Source organism: Aquarana catesbeiana, linkage group LG12 (genome assembly GCF_042186555.1).
Source record: "Aquarana catesbeiana isolate 2022-GZ linkage group LG12, ASM4218655v1, whole genome shotgun sequence".
In the NCBI taxonomy this organism is placed as follows: Eukaryota; Metazoa; Chordata; class Amphibia; order Anura; family Ranidae; genus Aquarana; species Aquarana catesbeiana.
The window spans coordinates 26,062,390-26,090,300 of record NC_133335.1 but is presented as its reverse complement, the minus strand read 5'-3'; the positions used below and the strand labels follow the sequence as shown (position 1 = coordinate 26,090,300).

Sequence of the window (27,911 nt, the reverse complement as noted above, 5' to 3'; positions counted from 1 at the left end):
ATCATGAGTTGTAGATATAGTCATTTTTAGTAGGGGTTCCCTGAGACCAGAACATTATTTCAAGGGTTCCTCTGTGTTGAAAAGGTTGAGAAACATTGTATTAGGGTTTGAGCTAGATTAGGGGTTAAGTATTAGCGTCTGGGTTAATGTAGAGGTTAAGCATTAGGGGTCAGGGTTAGGTTAGGAGTTAGGTGTCAGGGTTAGGGTTAGGATAAAGGTTAAGTATTAAAGCTAGGTTTGAGTAAGAGGTTCAGCATTATGAGGGTTATTATCATTATTATGGTGGTTAGATAAGAGGTTAAGTATTTGGGTTAAGGTTAGCATCAACTTTGGGTTCACAGCACTAAAAGGCATGCCCCCCCCTCTTCCCATTGGCTGCCTTTCCTCCCTAAATTCCCTCTGACAAATTGTTTGGCCGTACTTTCCTTTGGAACTCGCTTTTGTTTTAGCTGCCGCTTGCCCATTAGTGGGCAGGAACTTTCCTTTTCTGTGTCGGCTGATCCCGAAGTCTGGCACAGAGGAGAAAATCTCTGATTACAGAGCATGCTGCTAATTTTACTGGCAGAAAAGAGTTTTGTTAGAGAGATGAATTGCTGACTCAAATCCCTGGATTCACTTAATGGATCAAAATTGTGCTCTGTGCTTTTTGGTAATTGAAATATTTAATGTACTGCGCACAGGAACTGGGAAGCTTTCAAAGATGTCTGTTTTCAGGAGCTCAAAATTTTTTTAAAGGAGGACAGAAACCAGGACAGCAATTGCCGGTAATTGTATGCAACGCTCGGTTATTGCTTTTTGTTTTAATGGAAGTTGCAGAGTTGCCTCCATGGAAGCTTAAATTGTATGTTACGCCAAAACTTTTTATTTTTAGTTTGTGGGTAGAGAAAGGTTAAGATCCTTACTGCTGCCTGCGTCCCCCTGGGCAGTTTTACCATTAATTCCTGTCCTGCAGACACAACAGGAAATGGAAGGAAATCTCTCCAAAGTACATAAATTCATACACTATATTACCAAAAGTATTGGGACACCTGCCTTTACACGCACATGAACTTTAATGGTATCCCAGTCTTAGTCCGTAGGGTTCAATATTGAGTTGGCCCACACTTTGCAGCTATAACAGCTTCAACTTTTCTGGGAAGGCTGTCCACAAGGTTTAAGAGTGTGTCTATGGGAATGTTGGACCATGCTTCCAGAAGAGCATTTGTGAGGTGAAGCACTGATGTGGACGAGGAGGCTTGGCTCGTAGTCTCCGCTCTAATTCATCCCAAAGGTGTTATATTGGGTTGAGGTCAGGACTCTGTGCAGGCCATTTAAGTTCCCCTACCCCAAACTCGCTCATCCATGTCTTTATGGACCTTGCTTTGTGCACTGGTGTGCAGTCATGTTGGAACTGGAAGGGGCCATCCCCAAACTGTTCCCACAAAGTTGGGAGCATTAAATTGTCCAAAATGTCTTGGTATGCTGACGCCTTCAGAGTTCTTTTCACTGGAACTAAGGGGCCAAGCCCAACCCCTGAAACACAACCCCACACCATAATCCCCCCTCCACCAAATGATTTTGACCAGTGCACAAAGCAAGGTCCATGAAGGCATGGATGAGCGAGTTTGAGGTGGAGGAACTTGACTGGTTTGCACAGAGTCCTGACCCCAACCTGATAGAACTCCTTTGGGATGAATTAGAGCTGAGACTGTGAGCCAGGCCTTCTCGTCCACATCAGTGCCTGACCTCACAAATACACTTCTGGAAGAATGATCAAACATTCCCATAGACACTCCTAAACCTTGTGGACAGCCTTCCCAGAAGAGTAGAGGCTGTTTTAGCTGCAAAGGGTGGGCCAATTCAATATTGAGCCCTATGGACTTATACTGGGATGCCATTAAAGTTCATGTGTGTGTGTAAAGGCAAGCGTCCCAATACTTTTGGTAATATAGTGTATCTTAGACAGTTCTCATAGAAGCGATGGTCCCCATTGGAAGAATAATCGTCATCTCCTGCTCTGGTGCCAACTCAACAATTTTGGGTTATCCCTTCAATATTTGTTTTGATGACCATGGTTGGTCACTATGACCAATAGAGAGGGTGATTGTCTCTAGTAGTGATCCAGAACACCAAGAAAGACCATTCCCAAGAATTAGTTGTGTGCAATAGCTAGTTGTCTGCAAAAATTGCGGAGGATGGTGTCATTCAATGAACAGGTGCATCATGTATTCTTGGGTTAAGTTGGCTTTTTTTGGCAGAATGTATGATCCACCTGCTTCTTATAGTCCTGAAACCTTGGCTCCTCAGACCGCCATAGCTTCATTGCTTTCTGCTTGATCCGTCTTCTATGGTAGAGGCTCATGAATTCTAGAAAAGACCCCACCAGTTTAATTTCTGGAGGATCTAAAGAGTCAGGCTGGGTTCACACTATTGTGAATTGGATGCAGGTTTCCCCGCATCCAAGTTGCATAGCAGGAGATTGTGACCGGCTCTCTATGGAGCCGGCTCATACATCTCCGCAGTGGCTCCTGTCCAAATTGCACAGGAGTCTTTTGCGTTTTTTGGTCTGCTTCAGGTCCGAATTCAGCCCAAAATTCGGGCTTAAATCGGTGCCTGAAACTGTGAATGGAGGCGCACCGGACTCCTGCTGTGAGCGCTGGATTCTCAAGTGTGAACTCAGCCTCAGTCGCGGATTAAGCCATAATACTCCACCCTTAACTAAAATACCATTTTTGAGGACTGGCCCCTTTAAATGAATCTGTCTCCTGTTTCTGTCCCGTACCTTTATCTTGTTCCTGGTGATATTCACGGGTCTAATTGGTCTCAGTCTTGAGGGATCCCCCTTTTTTCGTATCTCCCATTATTCCTTTATAGTTTCAGAACTTGAAGTGCGGTTGCCATGGCTACAGTGGCCATTAGTGAAGCGACCTCCGCCACCAATGACATTACCGCTCTTCTCTGAGCTATTTTCAGATGGCTCCCCCAATAATTTACCCCAGTGTTTTGTTGTGAGGCTGCTAGTCCATGTGTAAAGAGGAGTCATTTCTAGCATTCTATCAGGTCCTCTTCCAGGGTAGATCAGGTGACTCACTGTTCATACAGTACAGATACACACAGGGACATCACAAAGAGAAGGGCTCCCTGGGGACACAATGTACCATTTCAACTTCTCTCTGCTACATGGCTCTCATTGCTCCGACTTTTCACACGTTCTTCCTTAAATCCTTTTGTTTGCTTGTTCTTTCTTGTATTTTCTTTCTTTGTTCCTTCCTTATCTTTGCATGTAAAGAAGGTATTATCTTTTATTTTCTTTGTTTCTTCTTTCCTTTCTGTTCCACATTTCTTTTCATTTCTTTTTTCTTTCATTCCTCTTCCTTCATCTCTCTCCTCGATTTCATTCTTCCATTGCATTTTGTTTTTCCTTTCCTTAGTTCTTTCTTCCTTTTCCCTTCTCTTGTTTTACTTTCTTCTCCATTCCTTTTTTATGAATTTTTCTTTCTTTTTCTTTTTACAATCCTTTCCTTCCTCTTTCCTATCCTCCTTCTTTTCTTCTTATTTCCTTGTTCCTTCCTCTTTCTTCTTTCCTTTCTTCACCTCTCTTTCATATTCAATTTCTTCTTCCTTTTTCATTCCCTTCATTCATATTCTTTTTTTTCTTTTTCTTTTTCTCCTCTCTTCCATTTTGTTTTCTCCACCCTTTCCTTTCCTTCTCCCCTTATCTTTCCTTTCCTGTTTCCCCTCCTCTTTCCTTCCCTTCTCCCCTCCTCTTTCCTTTCCTTCTTTTTATCCTTTCCTTCTTTCATCCTCATTCCTTTCCTTCTTCCCTCCTCTTTTCTTTCATGTTTCCCCTCTTCTTTCCTTTCCTCTTTTCTTTCCTCTTTCCTCTCCTTCTCTCATCTTTCCTTTCCTTTTCCATCCTCTTTCCTTTTTCCATCTACTTTCCTAATTTTTTTCCTTCTCTCCTCTTTCCTTTCTCCCCTTCTCTTTCCTTCCCTTCTCCCCTCCTCTTACCTTTCCTTCTTCCTTCCTCGTTCCTTTCCTTTTTCCTTGTCTTTCCTTTCCTGTTTCCCCTCCTCTTTACTTTCCATATTTCTTTACTTCTTCTCTCCTCTTTCCTTTCTTTCTCCCATCCTCTTTTCTTTCCTTCTCTCCTCCTCCTCTCCTCTTTCCTTTCCTTCTCTCCTCCTCTTTCCTTTCCTTTCCCCCCTATTTCTTTTCATTCTCCCTCTTTCCTAATCTATTTCCTTTCCTTCTCTCCTCCTCCTCTTCTCTTTCCTTTCCTTTTCTTTCCTCCTCATCTCCTTTTTCTCTCCTCTTTCCTTTCCTCCTCATCTCCTTTTTCTCTCCTTTTTCTCTCCTCTTTCCTTTCCTTTCCTTTCCTTTCCTTTCCTTTCCTTTCCTTTCCTTTCCTTTCCTTTCCTTTCCTTTCCTTTCCTTTCCTTTCCTTTCCTTTCCTTTCCTCCTCCTCCTCATCTTCTCTTTCCTTTCCTTCTTCCATTCTCTTTCATTTTCTTCTTCCCTCCTCTTTCATTTTCTTCTTCCCTCCTCTTTACTTTCCTGTTTCCCCTCCTCTTTACGTTCCTCATTTCTTTCCTTCTTCTATTATCATTCTTTTCTTTCCTTCTTCTCTTCTCTTTCCTTTCCTTCTCCCCCCTCTTTCCTTTCATTTTTTCCCCTCCTCTTTCATTTCCTTCTCGCCTACTCCTCTCTTCTTTCCTTTCCTTCTCCCCTCCTCTTCTCTTCTTTCCTCTCCCTTTTCCCTCCTCTTTCCTTTCCTCTTTTCTTTCCTTCTTCTCACATCTTTCCTTTCCTTTTTCCTCCTCTTTCCTTTCCTGTTTCCCCTCCTCTTTATTTCCTATTTTTTTTCTTTCTTCTCTCCTCTTTCCTTTTTTTCTCTCCTCCTCTTTCCTTTCCTTCTCTCCTCTTTCCTTTTTTTCTCTCCTCCTCTTTCCTTTCCTTCTCTCCTCCTCTTTCCTTTCCTTCTCTCCTCCTCTTTCCTTTCCTTCTCTCCTCCTCTTTCCTTTCCTTCTCCCCTCCTCTTTCCTTTCCTTCTCCCCTCCTTTTTTTTTCTCCCCCCTCTTTCCTTTTATTTTATTTTTCTCCTCCTCTTTCCTTTCCTTCTCTCCTCCTCCTCTCCTCTTTCCTTTCCTTCTCTCCTCCTCCTCTCCTCTTTCCTTTCCTTCTCTCCTCCTCCCCTCCTCTTCCCCCCCCCCCCATTTCCTTTACTTTCCCCCCTCTTCCCCCCCCTCTTTCCTTTACTTTCCCCCCTCTTTCCTTTCCTTCTCCCCCCGCTTTGTTTTTCTACTTCCTTTCCTTCTCTCCTCCTCCTCCTCTCCTCTTTCCTTTCCTCATCCTCATCTCCACTTTTCTTTCTTTTTTCTCTCTTTTCTTTCATTCTCTACTCTTTCCCTTTCCTTCTTTTTTCTTCTTCCCTCCTCTTTCCATTTATTCTTCCCTCCTTTTTTCCTTTCCTGTTTCCCCTCCTCTTTCCTTTCTTTACTTTCCTTCTCTTTTCCTCCTCCCCTCCCTTTCCTTTAATTTTTTCCTTTCCTTCTCTCCTCCTCTTTCCTTTCCTTTTTCCCTCCTCTTTCCTTTCCTTCCTTTTTTTTCTCCTTCCCTTCTTCCTGCCTTTCTCCTCTCCTTTTTCCCTCTTTTTTTTAACCTCCTTTTTTTACCCTCCTCTTTCTTTTTCCCCCCTTCTCTTCCCTTCTTCTTTCCTTTCCTTCCTATATCCTTCTCTCACTCTGTTTCTTTCTTCCTTCCTCTTTTCTTTCCTTTCATTTCCCTTTCTTCCTCCCTCTTTTTCCCACTTCCCTTTGCTTCCCTTCACATTTCTCTATTTCTTTTTCTTTTCTTTCCTTTCCTAACATTGCAGTGACTAACTTGACATTTCCTGCATTTTTCAGCTTGGCCACAAGGTGTCAGTTTGACATCAAGCTCCAAAGAGCTGTAACCTCGTTATCCATTTTAATAAAGACAACATTATTTAAATATGGAACAGCATGGAAAGCCAAAAAAATGGACATTACATCACAAATTAAAATCTGCAATATCAATAATGATAACTAATAATAATGGAATAATTATTGTTAATTATAATAATAATGTACTCAATGAAAATACACACCAGTTTCACTTTAATTCAAATGCAGCTTCATAGTTCATTAGTGGGAAACGTCATTTAATAGGCTTTTTTTTTTTTTACAAAACAAGGCCTGATGTCCAGTAACTCAAAGAAGCTAATCAGGTGTTATGGGATAACAGCACTTGGTACTCATTAAAGCTCCCCAGCATTGCCATAGTTTGCTACAAAACCGATAATCTCCATAGGGACTCCCAGCGCTGGGCTTGGTCAACAGGTTCTCTTTAACCAGCCTGTGTTTCTCTCAGCTCAGACAATGTTCCTCTTCTGTTATTTTGCCCTGCTGGATTCCACTTACAGAGAAAATGACCGGGCTATTTCTGGTCCATGTCGCAGGCTCTGGGCGGTTAAGGCTGGCGGTTCTGATGGAGGACAGATTACAGATGAAGTGGAAGGAGGTGGAAGGGACCAGCAACGTCTATAAGGTGCTAGTGAAACCGCTGACGGGTAAGTGCTGGGAGGATTCTGAGCATTTTCATGGGAGGACTTTGGGATTGTTGCATATTTTCCATAATTCTCTGGCTAGCACTGGGGTCTGGAACTTGGTTCCCACCAGGGCTCTATCCTTGCAGAGTTTGTATGTTCTCCTGAATTATCATGTGTGACTTTTCTAACAGTGCTTTAGTTTCCTCTTACCACCTAAAAGCATATCTATAGAGTAAATGGTGCTCACGTAAATAATTCACTTGACAGCACTAGAGAATTTGAAGTTTATGCTCCTCGGGGGCGGAGACTTATGTAAACAGTTTTGTGTATAGTGTAAAGCTGCAAATAGTTTGTCAGCAAAAAACTGTATATTCTGCAACAGATAACATATTCCACCCAGATGCTCCAAAATCTGTCATTAATGACCAAACTCTGCCCATTTCCTGGCAAACACGTGCCCATATTTTAATGCTCAATTCAGTGTGTTTGACACTCTTCCCTAGTATGTAATAGCTGGGTAGATATGAGTGAAGAAAAAAGAAAATAGTTACAATAATAAAAAGGGAGCACTCCTACACTATATTACCAAAAGTATTGAGACACCTGCCTTTACACGCACATGAACACACATGGCATCCCGGTCTTAGTCCGGAGGGTTCAATATTGAGTTGGCCCACCCTTTACAGCTATAACAGCTTCAACTCTTCTGGGAAGGCTGTCCACAAGGTTTAGGAGTGTGTCTATGGGAATGTTTGACCATTCTTCCAGAAGCGCATTTGTGAGGCCAGGCCCTGATGTTGAACGAGAAGACCTGACTTGCAATCTCTGTTCTAATTCATCCCAAAGGTGTTGTGTCGGGTCAAGGTCAAGTTCTTCCACCCCAAACTCACTCATCCATGTCTTTATGGACCTTGCTTTGTGCACTGGTGTGCAGTGATGTTGGAACAGGAAGGGGCCATCCTCAAACTGTTCCCACAAAGTTGGGAGCATGAAATTGTCCAAAATGTCTTGGTATGCTGACACCATAAGAGTTCCCTTCACTGGAACTAAGGAGCCAAACCCAACCCCTGAAAAACAACCCCACACCATAATTCCCCCTCCACTAAATGATTTGGATCAGTGCACAAAGCAAGGTCCATAAAGACATGGATGAGCGAGTTTGGGGTGGAGGAACTTGATTGGCCTGCACAGAGTCCTGACCTCATCTTAATAGAACACCTTTGAGATGAATTAGAGCAGAGAATGCAAGTCAGGCCTTCTCGTCCAGCATCAGTGCCTGACCTCAGAAATGCGCTTCTGGAAGAATGGTCAAATATTCCCATAGACACACTCCTAAACCTTGTGGACAGCCTTCCCAGAAGAGTTGAAGCTGTTATAGCTGCAAAGGGTGGGCCAACTCAACCCTACAGACCAAGACTGGGATGCCATTAAAGTTCATGTGTATATAAAGGCAGGTGTCCCAATACTTTTAGTAATATAGTGTATGTGGCAGCTATGGAGTCACGCAACAAAAGGTATTAGAAAGGGAGAGGGGCAATGACATATTTTTTGAGGGTGTCAGTCGGGAGGTAACCATTATTTTGTGATATCCTGAAAAACCAAAGTAGTTTTGGAAGTAAAAATTAAAGTTTAGTTAAGGTTTAGGCTCGATTCACACTGGATGCCGATGTGGCTCCCAGCAGGGGTCCGGTGCGTCCTGGTTCACTCTTTCAGGTCCGATTTCAGCCAAATTTTTGGGCTGAAATGGATGAAAAGACACACAGGAGCCCTGTGCAAATTCGCACCAGAGCCGCATCGGAGATATGTGAACTGGCTCCATAGAGAGCAGGTCACATTCTCCTGCTATTGCGAATTGGATGTGGGGTTCCCACATCCAATGCGCAATAGACATGTGCACTGACAAAAAATTTGTTCATTTTCGTTTCATTAGTTTTTTTACTTTATTCGCTAATTCGGTAATCCAAAAATTCGAATTTTCGGATTTTCACATTTTCGAATTTCCAAATTTTCACATTTCCGAATTTCCAAATTGTGAATTTTCAAATTCTGATTTTCTGAATTTTTGAATTCAGAATTTCCGAAAATCTGAAGAAATGAAAGAAAATCAGTAAAATTCAAAATAATAACTAACTAATAATATCGAACTATTAAATTATAGGTATTGGAATGTCCTTTCAAATTTTGGCTGTTTGTGTAACTTCCGAGTTTCCAAAATTTTGAATTTCCGAATTTCCAATTTCCGAAATTTCAAATTTCCGAATTCCGAAATTCCAAAATTTAGATTTTTCGAAATTCGAAAAAATTCGGAAATTTGAAAATTCGGAAATTTGAAAATTCGGAAATTTGAAAATTCGGAAATTTGAAAATTCGGAAATTATAAATTTCGGAAAGTGAAAAATTCAGAAATTTCAGAATTAACAAATTCATTAAAATTTGTTAAACGATTTCGGAACTAAAAGAATTGCACATGTCTAATTCGCAATAGTGTGGACCCGGCCTTAGAAGTCCATGGGGAAAATCTGCACCCTACTCCTAGAAAGTTAGGACAGTTGGTGGCTGTAAATTACCTTTTTTTGGTGTCTATTTTAAGGGGATCCAGAACAGGAGGTGATGTTGAAAACGAAGACGGCCAAGGCTACGGTTGGAGGTCTGGACCCTGTAAAGGAGTACGTTCTGCAAATACACGTCATCCAAGGAGGGCAGGACACCCTCATAGCCAAGAAGAAGTTCATCAGTGAGTTACACACATATACCGATAACGAATTGGTCATGCCCCCCCCACCACTGTGCATGCATGCCGTAGAATGGATTTACTGCCCTGTGTCCATTCTTTGTTCCCTTGCTCCTCTGTGCCCAGGGCAGCTACCCCTCCTGCCCAATCTTATCCCGGCCCTGTAGATCTGTACATTACACCATTCACACCACCCCTATAGTAATCAGGCTGGAACACATTGGAAATACTTATATCCTCCCAATTTTTCTGGCCATGCAATCAGGCGCTGGTCAGGAGATCACAGGCACTGGAAGAAGTTGGTGATCTCCATGTTTTTGGTGATTACTGGGTGTTATCTGAGTAACACAATAAGATGTCTAATGTACAGGTCCACTTTTAATTCTCATCACGTCTTTCAGCGAGGAGCCATCCTTGATCTTCAGTAAAGTGACTTTGCCTAGGCTGTATATCACCAAAGATGGTTCCATCCTTCTCTAGAGAAAAGCAGATGATAACTTGTCTTGGAGAACAATGTGATCTCTGTAAAAGTTAATAGGTACCTGGAAGTATTACACTGACACGTTCCTTTTGAATGAATCCACTTGACACGAACACATTTGAAAGAAGTTCTGCTTTTTATAAGTTCTAACAGCTCTTATAAAGAAGATTGAACAGATTTTGCTTCCATTGTATATTTGCAGTTGAAGATTTAAAGGCCCAAGTGCGAAATGAGAAGAAAAAGGCAGATATGACTCCAGCACCGCAGATCACTGTGTCTTCCTCTCCAGCAGAGGGCAGCATCACAATCACAGGTGAGTTTGGGAGCATATAGACATCACAGTGCCCAATAGACATTTAGGAGAGGTCTATTTTCTAGGGCAGTGGTTTCCAAACTGTGGCTTGGGAGCCAGGTGTAGCCCTGCTGGCTTTTATTTGACCCTTAAGGCATTATTCTACAACACACTGTCAGCAACAGTGAGCCATATTTCCTGTCTGTTCCTCCTACTGACATCAACTATGGGGTACTATTCCTCCCACTGACATCAATCATGGAGCACTATTCCTCCCACTGACATCAATCATGGAGCACTATTCATCCCACTAACACCAAAAATAGGGAACTATTCCTCCCACTGACACCAATGATGGGGCACTATTCCTCCCACTGACATCAATCATGGAGCACTATTCCTCCCACTGACATCAATCATGGAGCACTATTCCTCCCACTAACACCAAAAATAGTGAACTATTCCTCCCACTGACACAAGTGATGGGACACTATTCTTCCCACTTACACCAAAGATGGGACACTATTCTTCCCACTTACACCAAAGATGGGGCACTATTCTTCCCACTGACACCAATGATGGGGCACTAATCTTCTGACACCAATGATGGGGCAGCATTCCATCCACTAATACCAATGATGGGCACTATTCCTCCCACTGACACCAACGATGGGGCACTATTCCTTCCAATGACACCAACGACGGGGCACTATTCCTCCAACTGACATCAACGATGGGGCACTATTACTCCTCATTGACACCAACGATGGGGTACTATTCATCCCACTAACACCAGAAATAGGGAACTATTCCTCCCACTGACACAATTGATGGGGCACTATTCCTCAAACTAATACCAATGATGGGGCACTATTCCTCCCACTGACATCAATCATGGAGCACTATTCCTCCCACTAACACCAAAAATAGGGAACTATTCCTCCCACTGACACCAATGATGGGGCACTATTCCTCCCACTGACATCAATCATGGAGCACTATTCCTCCCACTAACACCAAAAATAGTGAACTATTCCTCCCACTGACACAAGTGATGGGACACTATTCTTCCCACTTACACCAAAGATGGGACACTATTCTTCCCACTTACACCAAAGATGGGGCACTATTCTTCCCACTGACACCAATGATGGGGCACTAATCTTCTGACACCAATGATGGGGCAGCATTCCATCCACTAATACCAATGATGGGCACTATTCCTCCCACTGACACCAACGATGGGGCACTATTCCTTCCAATGACACCAACGACGGGGCACTATTCCTCCAACTGACATCAACGATGGGGCACTATTCATCCCACTAACACCAGAAATAGGGAACTATTCCTCCCACTGACACAAGTGATGGGGCACTATTCCTCAAACTAATACCAATGATGGGGCACTATTCCTCCCACTGACATCAACGATGGGGCACTAATCTTCTGACACCAATGATGGGGCACTATTCCTCCCACTGACACCAATGATGGGGCACTATTCCTCCCACTGACACCAATGATGGGGCACTATTCCTCCCACTGACACCAATGATGGGGCACTATTCCTCCCACTAATACCAAAGTTGGGGAACTGTGTACCCCACTGACACCAGGCCATTTTTTTACTCCAAATGGTCACAGTCCGGCCCCCCTAAAGTCTGAAGGACAGTAAACTGGCACTCTGTTTAGAAAGTTTGGAGACCCGTGCTCTAGGGGTTCCTCTTTGGAGGCCTTGACATTCTGGCTTCTTCAAGCCTTCCTCTGACCATTTTCTCCACCTTACACTGTATTATCGGTTTTGGATGGACGGTGTTATGTAAGCTGACTCTCAAATGTTCATTTTTATCTCTTGTTAGAGCGGAGAGAGGACAAGGAGCAGTTGGATACCCCAAGCTCCAGACCACAGGGGCCCGAAGGACGAAGGTCGGGGCCCCAGAACGCTACCCTGGCGGCCAAACCCACCCAGAAAATTTCCTCCAAGTCGGAGAGAGAGGTGTCGGCGACCCCCAGCACCCCCCGGAGAGGTAACGCGGCCTGCGCAATTATCCCTCCATCTCTGCAAGCTCGCTAATTCATCTCTGTGATCTCCTGAACTCTAATGATCGGGGCGACGCGGAGGGTCTCCTGGGAGAAAAAAAAATCCTGATTGACGAGCCTGCTGTGCTTTTTCCCCGAGGCTTGATAGATATCGATCTCCCGCCTGTCTGCGTTTACTGCCTCGCGTCTGCTCCTCCGCTACTGCTCCATGTCTGCTGTAGAATACTCCGAGCACGGGAAATGACCAAACAGCCAATCAGAGGAGAGAAAACCAGACCTCCATTTTTATTTCATTCCTTTAAATCTTTTAGCACATAATTATATATATATATTTTTTCTTTTCTGTACCTTTTTTTGTTGAATTATTTATGTTTCTGGTAAGATTTTTAAGCTGCAAAGTCACAAAAATTCAAACAATAATAGCAAGCTTGGATCCTCGTGGCTTTTGTTAAAGCAAGCCTCTACTGGAAAGTAAAGGAGGTCATTTAAAGTGGTTGTAAGCCTCAGACATGAAATATGAACAAAGCATATCCCTCTATAAGGTGTATTTGTCTCAGTTCAGGGCAGGAAGTGTCATTTCTGACTGCTGCCTCCTTCCTCTGCGATCTGCATGAGGCACTTCTGACAAGTTTTCCTGACACCAAGAGAAAAAAGGTGACAGGGGAGGGATCTCCAGTGCACAGCCTGTGATTGACAACCTCAGCTTTGTTCCCGTGTGCTGTGTGAAAGGGGGTGTGTGCCTTCCCTCCAATCAGCTCTCAGAGCTCTCATCACTGAGTGTGTAATTTCAGATTCCCACCCCCCTGATTTCTGAAAGCTCAGACAAGCTTTATAAATTCTGGACTTTAAATGGCTGTAGAGAAGACAGCAGATAAATAATAATAATTAATATCCAGCCTTTTCCATTTACAGGAGGAGATAACCGGGTCACATGAGCCACATTAAGGCATAGGTCATGTGGTGTCTACCATAGGATGGTGGGTGGGGGTGTTCAGGCAAAGGTGACAAATCAGCTGCTCTTGTAGAACGTCCCCCTGATATCATCACCCCGATTTCTAAAAGAAAATGTGATTGATTCTTCCAATTGTGAAAAAATTAGACTCAAGCGCACTCCATGCAGCTAGAGTCAAACTCAGGATGTCATTATTACAAGGCTGTAGCTGATGACACATGGAGGGTGACCATATTTTACCAACTTATAGACGTCAATGGTTCACACCACAACTCCACCCCACTGCAATTAATCCAGAGGTGTATGACCCTCAGGTTGTAATGTTCATCAGGCTGCAGCACTACCAAGGGCACTGTGAAAGCCCTGCTTGTTCTTAGTGAAAACAAAGTTGCTGGACTTGCGTTGATGGTGTTACCTATCACTTTCCTTTTCTATTGTCTGTCTCTGTGGCCAGGGCCAGTACACCATTGTGACACCACGCTGGAATGGGACATAGTTCTTCTGGTGGACAGTTCCTGGAGCGTAGGACGTGCCAACTTCAGACTGGTGAAGAACTTCCTGTGGGGGATTCTTAGCCCCCTCCACATCTCCAAGGACAAGATTCGAGTTGGTAATGAGATGATAGTGTCATGGTGGGGTGGTGGTGGTGGTAGGATGGGTTATCTGGGATCATACTATGTTCAGAAGGCCTTGATATGAGGACCTGGTTGGTGCAGTTGTAAAAAAGATGAGAATAGTAGATGGACAACTAAAGTGTATCGAAAACCAAAACTCTTTTCTTTAGTTTTGGATGGATTAGGTAAGGGTAAGAAAAAGACAGCCTAGAGCAGTGGTATCCAAACTGCAGCCCGAGGGCTTGATCTGGCACTTTGCTTGCTTGCTTGTATCTGGCCCTTGAGGCACTATTCCTCTCATGGACACCAATGACGGGGGAGATATCCTCCCACTGACACCAATGATGCTGCATTATTCCTGCCACTGACACCAAGGATGGACCTATGTTCCTTCTGTTTCCCAATAGCAAAGTTTGACCTGGACTGGGGGAAAGGGGTGGTGGGGTTGGTTCTTCCATCATAAGCCAACAAAACTCTATTGTATTGGGCAATGATGCCAACCCATCAGGTTTTCGAGCACTGTGAGGGGGGAGGTTAAGACAGTTTGGAGCAAGCTGAGGACCTCAAAGTCAATCCAGCATACCAATCACCCAGGATGCTGCAATGGTGAACGGTACTGTCACACGATTGGCTAGGCCCATTGTGAATCACTAGAACTTACCTGAACAGAATGAATCAAATCCATCCAAAATGAATGGGTTGCGATGATGTAAATGTACAATAAAGTAAAGTGAAGTGCATGTGTTACCACAACACCCCCCCCCCCCACCCCCCCAGTATGAACGAGCCATGAGCATCAGCGTTAGATTAGGTCATTGGAAAAGTCTCAATGTCTGTCTATGCACATGTCATAGCTTTTTTACTCCACACTGCCCCCTACAGGTCTGTCTCAGTACAGCGGAGAGCCACAGACTGAATGGGATCTGAACTCGTATTCCACTAAAGCAGAAGTCCTGGAGGCCATTAGAAGGGTGAAGTATAAGGGAGGAAACACCTTTACAGGTATAGACACCGTTTTTTCTTCTGTTGCAATGCTGTATGTATGTACAACGCCGTATCCTCATATCCTCATGTCTCTTGTGTGGGTAGGTATGGCTCTCACCCATGTCCTGGAAGAAAATCTCAGAGCCGCATCAGGGGCCCGGGCCCAGGCTGGCAAAGTACTGGTCCTCTTAACGGATGGGAAGTCCCAGGATGATGCCATCACAGTAGCACAGGCCCTCAAGGAGGCCGGGATATACATGTTTGCTATAGGTAAGCCAGCAGAACAACCAGCAGGGTTAGAATGTTGGTTGGGTTCCTAATGCTGTCCGTTGACCGCACAGATCTCTAGCATTAAGGACCTGACAGAGGTTATAACCCTTCCCCGCTTCTTCTTTGTCACATTTATTACCCTTTCTTTTCCTCCTTTTTTAATATGCCTTTTGCTGCCCACCTGGCCCCACCCTTTGGTTTAAATTTTACCGATTGATATTGGTGACCACATGTATGCATAGAGATGGCCCTGGAGCCACTATTGTATCTACCAGCAGTACGCAGTGCAGCTCAAAGCAACCTCAGTGCCTGCAGAGAAATTATAATTATTATTATTATTATACAGGATTTATATAGCGCCGACAGTTTACGCAGCGCTTCATATTATGTTTTCTTTTTTTTGTTGTTATGTAAGCTCGCTTCGACGCACCAGAAAATCTGGGGTAAAAAATGTAGCACCCTCTAGTGTGCTAGAAGGATAGTGTATGTTTTTTTTTTGTGAGAGTAGGTAAATTTCCAGACTTGGCTGGCAGCTAAGCATGTGTGTGTTTTAATCTGGGTTGGGAGTGACTCAGAGTAGAGCTGGGTGATTCACAGGCAGCATCACCAAGACCTCCAGAAGTGGTGCTGTCTGGGGTGTTCTGAGGAGACCTGACCAATCCCCAATCTGGATTGGCAGGGGCGGACATCCTTAAATACCTAGGGTCATCCCAACTGGGGAGAAGTTGTTCGGGTGGATGCTGGAGATAGAGTGCTAGGCTGTTGAGGCCTTTGAGGGAGCTCTCCAGTCTGGGGGGATGACCTTGGGCCTGGGGCTCGGGTGTGGACAGGACCCTTCTCCTGACAAACGGAGGTGTCCTGGACAGGTGGCACGGCAGCAAGAGAGGACAGCAGGAGAGCACTGCCAGGTAAAGTCTCCAGGAGAGGAACAACAGGTCGCAGCCAAGAGGGCTGGTGAGTGACACACAGTTGGGAGTTGAATGGGGAGGCACGCCTGAAAGGACTGGGAGATTGCAGTCGAAAATGGGTGCAGAGCTAGTAGGATGGACTGTGGTGTTATGGGCAGTGGAAAGAGAGGCGGTTACAGCCAGGGAGGGCTGGCAGGTCCTGACGATGTTGTGCTGGGCTAAGTAACCACGTGGACAGCTAGCACTAAGGACTACCATGTTTTTGCTACACTAAAGGGGCCCACGCAAGAAGGGAGAATGTGTGTTGGGACTTTAAATATGCCCGCGTGTGCACAATTAAATATACAATGACATACAATATGTCTAAAAGAATTTTGTCTTTTTTTTTACACATTATAAAAAGCATATGTTGCTATCAAATATAGTACATTGCAAACAAGTTTGTGCACAAGGTCTTCTAGAAGGGTCAACTTGTTTCGCGGATCATCTGCTTCATCAGGACCAGTAGAATTAGGCAAATTGAAATGAATAAGTCAAATAATTTAAAAACAGATCCAAAATGGATGTAGTATAGTTTACTCTGTGTCCATTGAAGGAAAAGCGTCAGTGATCTCACAAAATAGCCTGTAGGCCCATGGGAGGGTAACCATCAGGTTAAAATATCAAGGCCAGATAAATCGACATCGGAGTAAATATGTATATAATATCGTAGTTGAATTCCAAGTAGATTATAATGCATGTACCGCGATTGAGGGGATCCCCACACCTCAGGTGCGAAAGCTGAGCAAATGACGCATAAAGCAGCAATAGTTCCAAATCCCAAATAGGGCCCAAATGACTCAGACAGATAATATAGGTGCCAGCCACAGTCAAATTAAAGAAGTTATCTTCACAGGGGGGTAGCAGCGCTCCTGGAAGGAGGGGTGAGACATACTATCTCTGAACTCTAAGATTGTGCGTGGGTTATTGCCCTGTGAAGATCACTTCTTTAAATTGACTGTGACTTGCACCTATCTGAGTCATTTAGGCCCTATTTGGGATTTGGAACTATTGCTGCTTTATGCGTCATTTGTTAACTGTTCACACCGTGGGTGTGGGGATCCCCTCAATCGCGGTACATGCATTATAATCTACTTGGAATTCATACATAGTATATTATATACATATTTACTCAGATTTTGGTTTATCTGGCCTTGATATTTTAACCTGATGGTTACCCTCCCATGGGCCGGCAGGCTATTTTGTGAGATCATTGACCCTTTTCCTTCCATGGACACAGAGTAAACTATACTACATACATTTTGGATCTGTTTTGAAATTATTTGACTTATCAATTTCAATGTGCCTAACTCTACTGGTCCTGACGAAGCGGATGATCCGCAAAACGCGTTGCCCCTCTCTAGAAGACCTTGTGCACAGACTTGTTTGTAATGTACTATATTTGATAGCAACATATGCTTTTTATATTGTGTAAAATAAGGACAAAATTATTTTAGACATATTGTATGTCATTCTATATTTAATTGTGCACATATTTAAAGTCCCAACACTCATTCTCCCTTCTTGCTACTATATACGGGATGATACCCCTGTGTTCACATTCTCTCAATATAGTTACACTCCCTCCCACAAACACAAATTCCTCGCATAAAGGGTCCCTGCCTGCAAAGGGCATTCACCTTAGGCCTGATTGAGCCAGTGTCAGGCCTACAAATCAGTGCTAGCTGGTCCGGGAAGTGCAAGCAAGTGATGTGCTGGAGGTGTTGGGGAGAGATGGTCTACAACCAAGTGATGTGCTGGAGTTGAAGATTGGAGGTGTATATACCGCAGGTGTACATAGTCAGTCCCATTTCTATTGTTCTGCAAATCAGTTTGGGCATCTCATGAATATCCCATCCCAATCCAAGTTTATTCCCCTCAATAAAAATAAAAACAAAGTTCAAGGACTGGTTTTCTGCCTGAGGGTGAATGAGAACTGTGTGCCTGGCTGGGCAGGGTGACAGGTGGACTACAACACTTAGCAACCCTCAAGAGCGTACCGCTACACAAAATAAGGTATTCATTTTCATTGGTTAAAAAGTTTCTCTTCACTTCTCAGGGGTGAAGAACGCAGATGAATCGGAGCTGAGAGAAATGGCGTCCAAACCAACCGACCTGACCGTCCACATGGTAGCCGACTTCCCAATGCTCGGCCCTCTGGTAGGAGACGTGTCCCGGGCGCTGTGCATGCGGCTGAAGGATAGACGGAAGGAGGTAGACATTGGTGAGGATTGACTTCATCGTGAGGTGTTCGATGCCCTCCAGAACAGATTTCTTACTGCTACGTTTATCGTCCAGGATTGCAGAAAGTAGTCGCCCCCGTCATCATGGACCCGCACCCCAGCCCCACCCACTTGGTGGTATCCGATGTAACGGCAAGGAGCATGCGCGTGTCCTGGACCCCTCCGCAGCAGCCCGTCCGCAAATACCGTATAGTCTACTACCCGTCTCGCGGTGGGACACCTCAAGAGGTACGGTGTAGGCTCTCCTGTAAAGGTAGAAAATGTATTTTCTCTCCAACAATTTTTTGTTCTGCAATTATGTGATGGCAGCGGCGAACCACATGAGATGCTGAGCACCACCTCTCTGGTGCTGTTCCTTGCACTCACTGAATTTACCACAAGATGGCCTCAGTCTTCAAACTTGATGCTGGAAGACTGAGGACATACTTGTCAGTGCAGGGTGTCATGGGACCGCCCCCACAAGAGGGCATCACAGTGACACCCTGCAGACAGTGTATTGGTGCAGAGAGTGCCGCTGATGTCACCTTGCCATTTGCATCATTGAGGGTCGCTGCCCACTGCTGGTGGAAGACCTAAAGAGGACAGTGTGTGTCATGTAACTGATTTGAAGACATGTGACGTACACCTGCTGTGCCCTTTATGAAGGGCCCTCTCTTTGCTTTGGGAAGATCCAGATACACCATGTCCACAGGCCTTTCTCTATCTAGATGACAGGTCACTTCCTCATAGAATGTTAACAGATTGGTCTGGCCAGAATGATCTTTCACAAAACCATGCTGATTACTACTACTGTTTTCTTCATTAAAATCTTGGATATAGTCCCTTATCATCCCCTCCAATCGTTTACATGCTATTGTTGGTAGGTTTACTGGTCTGTAGTTTCCAGGTATATATATTGGCCCTTTTTTAAATATTGGTACCATCTATGATGGGTTTCCTCATCCTTGCACCGAGTTCCCAGATTTGTGCACCCACTGTGCCCATTATAAAAGGCGCTCACCATCCCTGTGCTGAGTTCCTGGTTATGAGGAGCTCCCGCAATCCCTGTGCTAAGTTCCTTGGTCTGCACACCTACTGTGCCTAATATGAAGGGTTACCACCATCCCGGTGCTGGGTTCCTTGGTCTTCACACCTGCTGTGCCTATTTTGAAGGGTTCCTACCATCTTTGTTGTATATTATATTTATTGTATATTATGGAGAATGTAACAGGAGGAGCCATGACACACTATGGTGGGTGGGGAAGCCCAAAACCCCCAGATGGACAGGAACAGAGTCAACAATTGGATCTCATTGTTGAGTATCCAAGACCTATAAGAACCCGGGGCTGACCCAGCCCACCAAACTGCATAAATAAAGCAACTATAACCTTTGGGTGGACTGACCCTTTAATATTGTGCTTGCATTTGGTATCTCCTGTTTTTTTACATCTGTATTTGGCATCCCATGGTGTATCCTGTCTCTCATTTGCAGGTGGTCTTGGAAGGAGATTCCACCTCTGCCATCCTTAAGAACCTAACTGCCCGCACCGACTATCTGGTCTCCGTCTTCCCCATCTATGTCAGTGGCGTGGGCTCCGGACTCCGTGGAATCACCGCTACCTGTAAATAGAAGACTGCAGATACTTCATATATGATGACCTACTGCGTGTCATCCCGCCATTCTCAATATGTTCTCTTCTCTCTTGCAGTGCCGCTGTCTGCTCCCCGTGAGCTCTTCGTAGACCAAGTCACCAATTCATCCTTTGAGGTCCACTGGCAGCCATCGGAAGGCGCCTCTTACTATATGGTGACCTACTCAACGGAGGCTGGCCATGGGGACGAGGTGAAAGAGGTAAAGAGGTGACTCCAAAATTGTAAGGATTCCTCCACATGGAACTTCACCTTTAATATTTTCTTTGCAGATTAAATCAGGAGACACAAAGGTCCTCATCTCTGGCTTGTCCCCAAATACCAATTACAGCGTGACTGTGGTAGCTGCAGCTGGAGAAGAGACCAGTGATCCAATCACCATTCAGCAGATAACCGGTAAGTGTTAAGTACATCCTAGTACCCAGCTTTAAGAATTAATGGTAATATTAAAGAGAACCTGTCACCACTATAAAGAAATAATTCCGGACAGCTGCACTTCCAAAAATCTTTGGAAGTGCATCCGTCAGGCTGCTAATGATTAAGCGCTAACATTTGCGTGAAACGCATCTACCTCTTTGTCCCCTGCTCCATCTGTCAACCACTTGTCATATGAAGCTTCAATAAAAGGATTTTTGGAAGTGCAGCCGTCCAGAATTATGTCTTTATGTTACACAGCATGCTGGGCTAGCACCTGACTAGTGTGTCTGGGGATTAACCAGAGACTCACTCACCTGGAGCGGCTTTTCCTGTTTCAACCTGTCACCACTGTTTCTCCATTAGGGCCGGGTTCACACTGGTATGACAAACGCTCTGACATTGGGAGCTCGTGTCGCATGAAGTGTGAAAATCAATGTTTCCCTATGGGAGCCGTCTTAACTGATCCGACACAAGCCGGTTGGACTTTGAAAATGCTCCCTGCACTACTTTGGTCCGACTTTGATCCTACTTCAGCCCATTGAATATCACTGAAGTCAGATCAAAGTCAGATCGCCGTCTTCACTGATCCGACTTTGGCATGCGACTTGTGCTCTGATGATCTTGAAGGGGAACTCCATGCAAAATTTAAAAATAAAAAACGACATAGGTTCCCCCTCCAAGAGCATACCAGACCCTTCGGTCTGGTATGGATTTTCAAGGGAACCTCTATGCCAAAAAACGGCGTGGGGGTCCCCCCAAAATCTATACCAGGCCCTTATCCGAGCATGTAGCCTGGCAGGTCAGGAAAGGGGGTGGGGACGAGCGAGCGCCCCCCCCCTTCCTGAACCGTACCAGGCCACATGGCCTCAACATGGGGGTTGGGTGCTTTGGGCAGGGGGGCCCTGCGCCCCCCCCAACCCAAAGCACCTTGTCCCCATGTCGATGAGGACAAGGGCCTCTTCCCGACAACCCTGGCCGTGGGTTGTCGGGGTCTGCAGGGAGGGGCTTATCGGAATGTGTGAGCCCCCTTTAACAAGGGGGCACCCAGATCCCAGCCCCCCCCACCCTATGTGAATGAGTATGGGGTACGTTGTACCCGTATACATTCACCTAAAAAAAAAATTGTCAAAAATAAAACACAGTACACGGATTTTTATAGTAATTTATTAAGCACCTCTGGTGTCTCTCCCAACGTCTTCTCCCTTCTCTTTGGCTCCTCTCCATGCTCTCTCTCCGGTTCTTCTCCCTCTGTCCGCTGTCTTCTGCTGGGTCTCCTACTGCTGTCTTCTCGCTCTTTTGCCCGGTTTTCTCCGCTGTCTTCTCCCTCTGTTCTTCTTCTGATGTTGGAAGAGACACCGGAGCTGCTTAATAAAATACTTTAAAAACCTGTGTACTGTGTTTTATTTTTGACCCTTTTTTTTTTTTTTTTTAGGCGAATGGGTAGGGGTACAATGTACCCCATACTCATTCACATAGGGTGGGGTGCTGGGATCTGGGGGCCCCTTGTTAAAGGTGGCTCCCAGATTCCGATAAGCTCCCTGTCTGCAGACCCCGACAATCAACGGCCAGGGTTGTCGGAAAGAGGCCCTTGTCCTCATAAATATGGGGACAAGGTGCTTTGGGGGTGGGGGAGGTCAGGGCCCCCCTGCCCCAAAGCACCCACTCCACCCATGTTGAGGGCATGCGGCCTGGTACTGTTCAGGAGGGGGGGTCGCTTGTCTTCACCCCCTTTCCTGACCTGCCGGGCTGTGTGCTCGGATAACGGTCTGCTATGGATCTTGGGGGTTCCCCTGAAAATCCATATCAGACCGAAGGGGCTTGTATGCACTTGGAGGGGGAACCCATGACATTTTTTTTTTTTTTACATTGTGCGTGGAGTTCCCCCTAAAGATTCATACCAGACACAGTGCCTGGTATTGTCGGGTATCAAAGTCGGATCCCTATTCATTGAAGTCGGACTTCAAGTCTCAGGGCAAAGTCGGATCCAAAGTGGTACGACTGTTGTGTTGTACCACTGTGAACCCGGCCTAAATAAGTCTCCCTCTGAGTGCAGATGATGTCATGAACAATTATCTGCATGCTGTTGGAGTCAGCAACAGTACAAAAAAAGGTTGATTTTTCCCCATTGCTGGCTATATATATATATATATATATATATATATATATATATATATATATATATATATATATATATATGAAGTAATCCTTTTCTTTGTTTGTGAAGGATGTTTTAGGGCTTGCCATGCCTTTTTGTCTTTCAGAGCCCACACGGCACAGTCTACGGTTCACCAACATCACTCACAGTAGTGTCACTGTGTACTGGGAGGTGGCGCCATCTAATGGAACGATCCAGCACATCTCGTACACCTCTGACGCAAGCAATGCCATCGCTAAAGAGGTGAGTGTTGGAGTAATTTCACCATCTAGAATGGGGGTGGGGGTGGCAGTGTTTATTTTCCTGGTTCATGCAAACACAGCCATGACTAAGTGGCCACGCACAGGAACAAACATGCTAATCCCTGTAGGTGTGGATAGCAGTTAGAAGCATAAAGGCACCCAAAACCCTTTTGTTCCACAGACTGGTTATGCCTCCCGGCCTTTCTATATAAATATTGCTTTGCAGCGTTTATAGAGAATCAAATTTATTCTGGATTTCTGCCTGAGTGGAAGGCTGTCATCTTTATTTAAATGATGCTGAATCAAGTGACAGGGAGTCCCCTTCAAGTAAAGGAGATGATATGAGAACCCCATGTAATCCCCGCTCAGGAATTATCCACCCCCGGAGGTGACACCGCTCACAATGTGAGTCATCCCGCTCCGGAGGTGAAGGGTGATCCCCACTTCTCCTTCCAGATGGAATCCTTCACTTCTTCTCCTTCCAGCACAATATATTCCTCTGCTGCGTTCACTTATCACTCTTCAGGCTATAATGTGCATGTCAGATCTCTCATGTGTCCTCCTAGGATGAGTTTTACTGCTGCCTTTGTGCTATGGAATTACGTGTCTTCCCCTTTTGTCTTATATATTTACTTACTATGACCTTCTGGCTTTATCTAGCTGTGTTCTCCTTCTGGCTGCCTACATCAGACATGGCCATCAATGTATGGTGCCGCTTTTTCTTCTCTTTCCTCTCCTATTTGCTCTCCTCTCCTCACCTGTCCTAAATTCCATCTTGTTCCATCATCATGACTGCAGTCTGCTTCTCTCTTTTCTGCACCTCTCCTCACTACTCTTCTCCTCTCTCCTCTACTCAACTCTGCTCTTTTCTGCACTTCTCCTCTCCTCTCCTCTCTACACTTCTCCTCTCTCCTTTTTTCAACTCTGCTCTTTTCTGTGCCTTTCTTGTAATCTCTCTGCTTCTCTCCTTTTCACCTCTCCTTTCTGCTCCGCTCATTTCTACTTTGCTCTTCTCTCTTTTCTCTGCTCCCCTTTTCTATGCTTCTGTTATCATCCCTCTGCTCCCCTCCTTTCCTCTCTGCTTGTCTCCTTACCTCCCTGCTCCTCTCTTCTCTGTTTCTCTCCACTCTTTTCTCCTTTGTGCTTCTCTACTCTGTTCCTTTTCTCACTTTCCTTGTTGCTCTTTTGCTCTCTTCTTGGCTCCTCTCCTCTCTGCTCCACTCCTCTTATTTCTGCTCCTCTCCTCTCTTCTCTTTGCTCTTTCCTCTCTGACCCTCCCTTTTATGTTTTCCCCTCTCCATTCCTCTCCTTTCTGCTCCTCTTTTCTCTGATCCTCCTTTGTTTATCTCCCAATTTCTTCTCCTTGTCTGTTTTTTTTTACCCCCTAACCTCTTGGCTCCTCTCCTCCAGCTATCTGCACCTTTCCTCTCCTTCCACATCTTTCCTTCTTCAGTTCGCTCTGTCAGACTTCTGCTTGCTCTTTTCCTGTGTGCTCCTTTCCTCTATTCTCCTTTGTAATCTGCTTCTCTTCTCCCCTGTCTTCTCACCCTCTTCACTTGCCCAGTCATCCCTCCTCTGTCCTGTGTGCCCTTCTATCCTCTTCTATTTTTTCTGCTCCTCTTGTCATTACTCCTCTCCTCCCTATTCTCCTCCTCTTGTACATCTGCCCTTTCCATTCCTATTTATCTCCTCTGCTATCTGCTCTTTCCCTTTCTTCATCTCTGTTCCCCCTCATCTCATATCTGCTGTCTTCCTCTTCTCTCTGCCCCTCTACTGTTCTCCTCTCTGCTTCTCTCCACTCCCATCTGCCCCCCTCCTCTCTTCTCTCCTAAAATTCTTCTTTATGCTTTTCTCCACTCCTATCTGCTCCCCCCTTCTCTCTGCTCATCTGATATTCTCTCTCCATCCTTTACTTTCTGCTGCTCTCCTATCATCCTCTCTCCTCTCTTCTGCTCTCCTCTGTACTTTTCTGTCTTCTTCTCTGCTTTTCTCCATTCTTCTCTTTCTGCTCATCTCCTAATCATCTTCTTTCCTTTCTGGTCCTCTCCTATCATCTTTGCTCCTCTCAGCTCCTCTGCTATTCTCCTCCCCTCCTCTCCTTTCTGCTCTAATCTTATCTGCTCCTATCCTCTCTGCATCTTTCCCCTTCAGTTTAGATTAAAAAAAAATTGCCCCAAAAACCACTACAGTGCCTTGAAAAAGTATTCATACCCCTTGAAATTTTCCACATTTTGTCATGTTACAACCAAGAATGTAAATAGATTTTTATTGGGATTTTATGTGATAGACCAACACAAAGTGACACATAATTGTGAAGTGGAAGGAAAATGATAAATGGTTTTCAACATATTTTCACAAATAAATATGTGAAAAGTGTGGGGTACATTTGTATAGCGCCCCCCTGAGTCAATACTTTGTAGAACCTCCTTTCACTGCAATTACAGCTGCAAGTCTTTTTGGGGATGTCTCTACCAGCTTTGTACATCTAGAGAGTGAGATTTTTTTGGTCATTCTTCTGTGCAAAATATCTCAAGCTCTATCAGATTGGATGGAGAGTGTCTGTGAACAGCAATTTTCAAGTCTTGCCACAGATTCTCAATTGGATTTAGGTTTGGACTTTGACTGGGTCATTCTAACACATGAATATGCTTTGATTCTAAACCATTCCATTGTAGCTCTGGCTGTATGTTTAGGGTCGTTGTCTTGCTGGAAGGTGAACCTCCGCCTCAGTCTCAAGTCTTTTGCAGACTAACAGGTTTTTTTCTAAGATTGCCCTGTATTTAGCTCCATCCATCTTCCCGTCAAATCTGACCAGCTTCCCTGTCTCTAATGAAGAAAAGAATCTCCATAACTTATTGCTGCCACCACCATGTTTCACAGTGGGGATGGTGTGTTCAGGGTGATGTGCAGTGTTAGTTTTCCACCACACATAGCGTTTTGCTTTTTAGACCAAAAAGTTCAATTTTGGTCTCATCTGACCAGAGCACCTTCTTCCACATGTTTGCTGTGTCCCCCACATGGCTTTTCGCAAACTGCAAATAGGACTTCCTATGGATTTCTTTCAACAATGACTTTCTTCTTGTCACTCTTCCATAAAGGTCAGATTTGTGGAGAACACGACTAATAGTTGTCCTGTGGACAGATTCTCCCACCTGAGCTGTGGATCTCTGCAGCTCCTCCAGAGTTACCATGGGCCTCTTGGCTGCTTCTCTGATGAATGTTCTCCTTGCCCGGCCTGTCAGTTTAGGTGGACGGCCATGTCTTGGTAGGTTTGCAGTTGTGCCATACTCTTTCCATTTTCGGATGATAGATTGAACAGTGCTCCGTGAGATGTTCAAAGCTTGGGATATTTTTTTATAACCTAACCCTGCTTTAAACTTCTCCACAACTTTATCCCTGACCTGTCTGGTGTGTTCCTTGGCCTTCATGACGCTGTTTGTTCACGAAGGTTCTCTAAGAAACCTCTGAGGGCTTCACAGAACAGCTCTTTTTATACTGAGATGAAATCACAAACAGGTGGACCCTATTTACTAATTAGGTGACTTCTGAAGGCAGTTGGTTCCACTGGATTTTAGTTAGGGGTATCAGAGTAAAGGGGGCTGAATACAAATGTACGCCACACTTTTCAGATATTTATTTGTAAAAAATGTAGAAAACCATTTATCATTTTCCTTCCACTTCCCAACAAAATACATTTTACGTTTTTGTTTGTAACATAACAACATGTGGAAAGTTTCAAAGGGGTATGAATACTTTTTCAAGGCACTGTATAGATTCCCTTTAAATTGGGGTCACCTGCACATGTTTGATTGGAATGTACCATAATTGTGTTACATCAGACTAAAATAAAAGTGAAGTACGTGAGATCTTCTCTTTGTATCTGATGGTGCCCTCGCTGTCTCCTTTCAGGTGGACATCCCTGGTGGCAGCTCCTCGGTGACCATGAAGTCCCTGACCTCTCAGACTCCGTATAACGTCACCCTGGCCATCTCACACAGCGGGCTGAAGACTTTTCTGCATCTGACGGGAAACTTTACGACCTGTAAGTGCCGAGATCAGAGTAAGGAACCACGCAGTGAGAGCCGCCCGTTGCCCATTCTGTCTGATTCATTGGCGCTGCCACGGTGCTTCCGGAGCCGTGCCCTTGGCTGTCAGCTGGGTTTGTCCTCATTCTTGCAGAAATGCCAAGTGTGCGAGGGGAAAGTCTTTAGTCGGGGCACATTGCCCAATTAGCGTTAATTACAGAGCCCTGGAATGTCAGTCTTAATGGCAGATCCGCCGAGCGCGGGGGCACAGAGGCGGTCGTGCCCAAAGTTGGCAGGTGACATATGGCCGGCTGCGCCTCTGTTGCTGTTATTTGTTCCAGTTTGTGCCGCCTGAACTCTGCGCCGATAATTATTATTCTGTCACTGGTGCCAATTAACGAACATGGCGGCTCAGAGGCCTCCGTCCACCTTCACTTGACATTGTTGCGGTAACCGGCGTGAATCTCCCGGGGCGGCTCCTACGTTCGCTTTTCTCTGGCACTTTTCTGTGCTTTTCGGCCTGGACTTTTTATTCTCCAGCAGAAATGATTGTTTGCCTTGTCGTGACCGGGGCCTGAAATTCACACCTCTGTACAGATACAGAATGTTACATGGATGGAAGGCTTCAATATCTGAAAACGATCGTTGCTTGGCTGTCAAAGAGATCATTATGCATGCGCAGAATGAAAAAACTTGTTTAGTTTCGATTTGTTATTTACATAAATTTGTTTAATTCGTTTTTGGAATTCATTTTGTTCGTTTGAGTTCGAATCAATACGAATTTTCTGAATTTGGAAAATTCGAATCAATTTGAATTCGACTTCCATTCAAATTCATTCGAATTCCATTTGAAATGGAATTTATTCTATTCGACATTCAAATTTTGGAAGATGGCTGTATTGTTCCTATTCCATTCTATTCTGTTGTTTTTTTCTATTCTATTCTTTTATTTTCTATTATATTCAATTCTTTTCTATTCCATTTGAATTCAAATTTATTCTATTTGAAAACTGAATTCCAGAAGATGGTTATATTCTATTTTATTCTATTCTATTGTTTTTTTTCCTATTCTATTTGAAACTTGAATTTCAGAAGATGGTTATATTCTTTCTATTTTATTCTATTCTATTGTTTTTTTCTATTCTATTCTTTTATTTTATGTTATATTCAATTCTTATCTATTCCGTTTGAATTCAAATGTATTCTATTTGAAAACTGAATTCCAGAAGATGGTTATATTTTTTCTATTTTATTCTATTCTTTGTTTTTTTTTTTCTTATTCTATTGTTTTTTTCTATTCTATTCTATTTGAAATTCAAATTCCAGAAGATGGTTATAT

At 44.4% G+C, this 27,911-nt stretch overlaps 1 protein-coding gene across 2 annotated transcripts in view; it reads left to right on the top strand.

Moving 5' to 3' along the window:
• COL20A1 (collagen type XX alpha 1 chain) overlaps positions 1 to 27,911 on the top strand; it is a 146,963-nt gene that overhangs the window by 23,983 nt on the left and 95,069 nt on the right. The window contains exons 4-17 of one of the 2 annotated variants that reach the window (XM_073607447.1): positions 6,422 to 6,568; positions 9,138 to 9,281; positions 9,962 to 10,072; positions 11,914 to 12,081; positions 13,501 to 13,656; positions 14,543 to 14,662; positions 14,750 to 14,914; positions 17,921 to 18,085; positions 18,160 to 18,332; positions 19,576 to 19,705; positions 19,793 to 19,935; positions 20,006 to 20,129; positions 22,412 to 22,548; positions 26,457 to 26,589. In XM_073607447.1, the coding sequence (XP_073463548.1) occupies positions 6,422 to 6,568; positions 9,138 to 9,281; positions 9,962 to 10,072; positions 11,914 to 12,081; positions 13,501 to 13,656; positions 14,543 to 14,662; positions 14,750 to 14,914; positions 17,921 to 18,085; positions 18,160 to 18,332; positions 19,576 to 19,705; positions 19,793 to 19,935; positions 20,006 to 20,129; positions 22,412 to 22,548; positions 26,457 to 26,589 (2,016 nt within the window). The remainder of the gene's footprint in view (positions 1 to 6,421; positions 6,569 to 9,137; positions 9,282 to 9,961; positions 10,073 to 11,913; positions 12,082 to 13,500; positions 13,657 to 14,542; positions 14,663 to 14,749; positions 14,915 to 17,920; positions 18,086 to 18,159; positions 18,333 to 19,575; positions 19,706 to 19,792; positions 19,936 to 20,005; positions 20,130 to 22,411; positions 22,549 to 26,456; positions 26,590 to 27,911) is intronic. The other variant, XM_073607448.1, reaches the window with a different exon arrangement.